General features: G+C 53.0%; 1 protein-coding gene across 1 annotated transcript in view; it reads right to left on the bottom strand.

Moving 5' to 3' along the window:
* The window catches only part of LOC308148566 (SEC14-like protein 1), a 16,697-nt gene extending 14,002 nt beyond the window's left edge, over nt 1-2,695 (bottom strand). The window contains 2 exon segments of the mRNA XM_080520297.1: nt 2,328-2,459; nt 2,551-2,695. Of these exon segments, the coding sequence (XP_080376423.1) occupies nt 2,328-2,459; nt 2,551-2,661 (243 nt within the window). The 5' untranslated portion in view covers nt 2,662-2,695.
* Between the last annotated feature and the right edge of the window lie 2,075 nt (nt 2,696-4,770).

Genomic DNA, 4,770 nt, shown 5'->3' on the forward strand with positions numbered 1-4,770 from the left:
CTCCGGTCGTGACGCTAACCTCTCCGGTCGTGACGCTAAACTCTCCGGTCGTGACGCTAAATTCTCCGGTCGTGAGGCTAAACTCTCCGGTCGTGAGGCTAAACTCTCCGGTCGTGACGCTAAACTCTCCGGTCGTGACGCTAAACTCTCCGGTCGTGACGCTAAACTCTCCGGTCGTGACGCTAAACTCTCCGGTCGTGACGCTAAACTCTCCGGTCGTGACGCTAACCTCTCCGGTCGTGACGCTAAACTCTCCGGTCGTGATGCTAAACTCTCCGGTCGTGATGCTAAACTCTCCGGTCGTGACGCTAAACTCTCCGGTCGTGACGCTAACCTCTCCGGTCGTGAGGCTAAACTCTCCGGTCGTGAGGCTAAACTCTCCGGTCGTGACGCTAAACTCTCCGGTCGTGACGCTAAACTCTCCGGTCGTGACGCTAAACTCTCCGGTCGTGACGCTAAACTCTCCGGTCGTGACGCTAAACTCTCCGGTCGTGACGCTAACCTCTCCGGTCGTGACGCTAAACTCTCCGGTCGTGATGCTAAACTCTCCGGTCGTGATGCTAAACTCTCCGGTCGTGACGCTAAACTCTCCGGTCGTGACGCTAAACTCTCCGGTCGTGACGCTAAACTCTCCGGTCGTGACGCTAAACTCTCCGGTCGTGACGCTAACCTCTCCGGTCGTGACGCTAAACTCTCCGGTCGTGACGCTAAACTCTCCGGTCGTGACGCTAAACTCTCCGGTCGTGAGGCTAAACTCTCCGGTTGTGATGCTAAACTCTCCGGTCGTGAGGCTAAACTCTCCGGTCGTGACGCTAAACTCTCCGGTCGTGACGCTAAACTCTCCGGTCGTGACGCTAAACTCTCCGGCTGTGATGCTAAACTCTCCGGTGCAGCACAACGCGGTCTGCTGCCTGGCGCGTTGGAAGACGTGGACGATATCCAGCATGTGGTTTTCATCCTTTTTCAGTCAAACGTCAACAATTCCTCCGCTACACGAAGGGTTAAACGCTGCACGGCGGCACCGGGCTCCATTGCCCCCGGAATCCAAAATACTGTGGCTTCATTAGCTCCCTTTAGCTGAGCTGTCGCTCCTCGTTAACCTTTAGCATGCGGTAGCGCCCGGCGAGAAGCGCTCGCCGCGCGGCCTCGCGCCTAATATTAGCGCCTTCCGTTGGTCGGAGGCTAATGCGATGTGCTTGACCCCATTAACTGGGACCGTGTCTCCTGGTGAATGGAGAGATCTCGGGTCAAGAGTGGAGGAATTAACGTAGCGGGGGGGGGGGGGGGGGAGCGTGAGCTGGTTTCAGATCTGTTCAGTTGGCGAGTGTTCAGCCACTATGTAGAGACCAGAATAACTCGGAGGCGGAGTGGAGCTGGGATAACCTGCAGCGCTCCACGCTCGTCCAAACACAGCTCGCTCTGCGGGGGAGGGGCGAGGGGGAGGGGGGGTGGGGGGGGGGGATTAAAGGAGGTAGAAACATGACTGTGGCCGGGCTGGCGGCGCTACGCCGTACATGAGATCGACAGGAAACTAAAAGTGTTATTTCCAGGTCTGCAGATGTTCTGACTTCTTAACGTACACGTAAGATGTTCTTTATGTTTTAAAGTTTCTCGTTAACTGTGTTTCTAGAGCTACTCTGCTCTGGCCTCGTGTTATTTCACTGTCAAGAACGTAAACGGCTTTTAGTGCAACGCTGCAATCGCGCCTTATTGTAACGGTGCGAACCCCTAGCGCAGTGTTTTTCAACCACTGTGCGATATAGTCGGGTGTGACGTGGGAAATGATCCAATTTCACACTTTCTTCTAAAAAAAAAAAATGTGTTGTGTTGCAGAGTGATCATGTATAAATACTCTTCACCACTAGAGGGCAGCACAGAACTTTGCCGGTGAAATGTAAAGTGACAGACGTCAGTGTGGTTCATCTCCACCTCCTGCTACCATCTTATATCAAAGTACTGTGTCAGTGACAGTGATGGAGAAGTTTTTGAAAAGGAAGAATGTGAACCAGGATCTCAGCTCTTCATCCATCAGGTCCAGGTTTCACACTGAGGGAGGCACTATTAAAAAAAGAAATTGGGAAATACCATTTTTTTCTGTATTTATTTGATTCCTGTTGATAAAACTCTGATGAGAACGACTTTATATTGTTAATAGAGGCTACAGAGTTTCACATTTTAACATTTTCGGGTGGTGGTGGTGTGCCTCCAGATGTTTCCAAAGAAAAAAGTGTGCCTCGGCTCAAAAAGGGTTGAAAAACACTGCCCTAGTGGACGAATGTGGAATAACCCCAACCCCCCCCACCCGGTCTGTGAGCGGCGGTACTGACCGAGTAGCAGCAGGTCTCGTGGATGATGACCCTGTTGGAGAAAGTCTCGTTGTGCGACTCGATGTGCAGCGTCCTCTCCCTACGGTTCAGCGTGTTCCTCTGGATGAAGTAGACGTAGTCCACGCCGGCAATCTGCAACACAGGGACGCCGCGTTAGCTTCCGCGTCGCGTCGTTTTGTTTTTTGGGGGGTTTTTTTGTTCTCGTCGGAAAAGCCGGACTCACCCTCTTGAGCAGCCGCGGGGCGTCTACGTCCAGGGCGCAGCGGCGCTCCACCTTCTGGGTGGCGCCGTCCTCGCCGGTCTCCTCGCTCACCACGTCGCTCGCCACGAACATGGGGATCAGGTGGCAGGTGGGGAAGCGGCGCTCGTAAGCCTGGGAGGACAAAGGGGGGGGGACAAGGGGGGAGGAGGACAAGGGGGAAGAGGAGGACAACGGGGAGGGGAGGACAAGGGGGGAGGACAAGGGGAGGAGGAGGAGGACAAGGGGGAGGAGGAGGACAAGGGGGAGGAGGAGGAGGACAAGGGGGAAGAGGAGGAGGACAAGGGGGGAGGAGGAGGACAAGGGGGGGAGGAGGAGGAGGACAAGAGGGGAGGAGGACAAGGGGGAGGAGGACAACGGGGAGGGGAGGACAAGGGGGGAGGAGGAGGACAAGGGGGAGGAGGACAAGGGGGGAGGAGGACAAGGGGGAGAAGGAGGACAAGGGGGAGAAGGAGGACAAGGGGGAGAAGGAGGACAAGGGGGGAGGAGGACAAGGGGGGAGGAGGACAAGGGGGAGAAGGAGGACAAGGGGGAGAAGGAGGACAAGGGGGAGAAGGAGGACAAGGGGGGAGGAGGACAAGGGGGGAGGAGGACAAGGGGGAGAAGGAGGACAAGGGGAGAGGAGGACAAGGGGGAGGAGGACAAGGGGGGAGGAGGACAAGGGGGGAGGAGGACAAGGGGGGAGGAGGAGGACAAGGGGGGAGGAGGAGGACAAGGGGGGAGGAGGACAAGGGGGGAGGAGGACAGACTGTGGTTTGTTAATCTGATAAAACAGGTTTAGATTTCCGTGGCGTGAATGAAGAGTGAAGGAGGAAGAGTTTTGTCTTCCTGGTACCTGTTGAGCAGGATACATGAGGCCTTCAGTGTATCATTGAGGTTATTTAATAGAAAGCCACACAAAAAAAAAAAAAAGATCGTTTTTCGGCCTTCAGGTTAAAAAAGAAGCCGTTTCACTGCTTCAGAAATCAACTCTCTGTTTGGCCTCCAGCCCTCCAGACGCGACGTGAAGAGATTTCCATGGGAAATAGTTTCTCGGCTGCTCATTGTATCGCCCAACGTTCTCCGGAAACCCAAGACATTTTCAAACAACAATAGTTCCTCGTGCTGCCGAGTTACATAACATGTTTGGGACGGCGCTTCCTGCTTTGTTCTGGAAAGTGAAGCAGCTGCAGAGAAGAAGTGAAGAAGTGAAAAAAGATGGAGGCAGAAGACTCAAACCAGAGCAGGGATCAGAGACGACCGCGACTCCACTTAAAGTCCCAGTGAAATGAAAATCCGACCTCCGAAACACTCTGGCTGTCGCTTCTAGGGACATTTTTTAAACTAACTGGCTGAAGAGTAAAATGTTAAAACACGGCAATCTGCGAGAAAATAGCCGATAAACGGCGCTATTTCCTCTGCTGGGCGGAGCTTCTGACAATAACAGAGTGACATCACGAGTTGTGCACACGCCCAAGTTGTGTTTACATTATGGAGGATCAGAGTTTTGACCACGAAGAGGCTGAATTTAACCATATTTCATCATCATGGTCATTTCAAACCCAGTGATTGATGAAGAAGACACAGAAGGTGGTTCTGCCATCGGTGACCCCGTCTGGAACATGTTTGAGGAAGCAGAAGACGCTTCGTCCTCCATTCGTCCTCGTCTCCTCGCCTCATCAGCCGCCAGTTTTCACCTTTGAGGCTTTGAGGCTCCTGACTTTTGGCAGAACGACTTCATGGATCATGTCGAAGCGCTATTCTGACTGCGCGGAATCACCGAAGACGAGTCCAGGTATTACTTGATCGTCTACTAGCCGCTAGCCGCGCGAGCTAAAGGCTAGCCGCTCCCACCGCCCATGCTCCTTTTCTCCTCTCTGATCTCTTCCAGGCTCAATCTTTCGTCAAGGCTCATAAAACACCGACTATAACTTCAAAACACTGTAAAAACTTGGATATTTAAGAGGGAAACAAGCCGATATAAACCCAACAGATGGAGATCTGCACAACTCTTGACGTCACGCTCAAGAAGAAGGATTCCCCCGACTTCCTCGGCTGGAGATTCAAAATTCAAATAACTTTGTTATGCGACAACAGTGGTGGGGCAGAGTCGGAGGAACCTTACAAGTAGAACCGCAACTATCGTTTTTTACAAAGTAGTGTTTTACATTTCACTGGGACTTTAAGCACTTTTTAATTGCTTTT

Source organism: Blennius ocellaris (genome assembly GCF_963422515.1).
Source record: "Blennius ocellaris genome assembly, chromosome: 3".
Lineage (NCBI taxonomy): Eukaryota > Metazoa > Chordata > Actinopteri > Blenniiformes > Blenniidae > Blennius > Blennius ocellaris.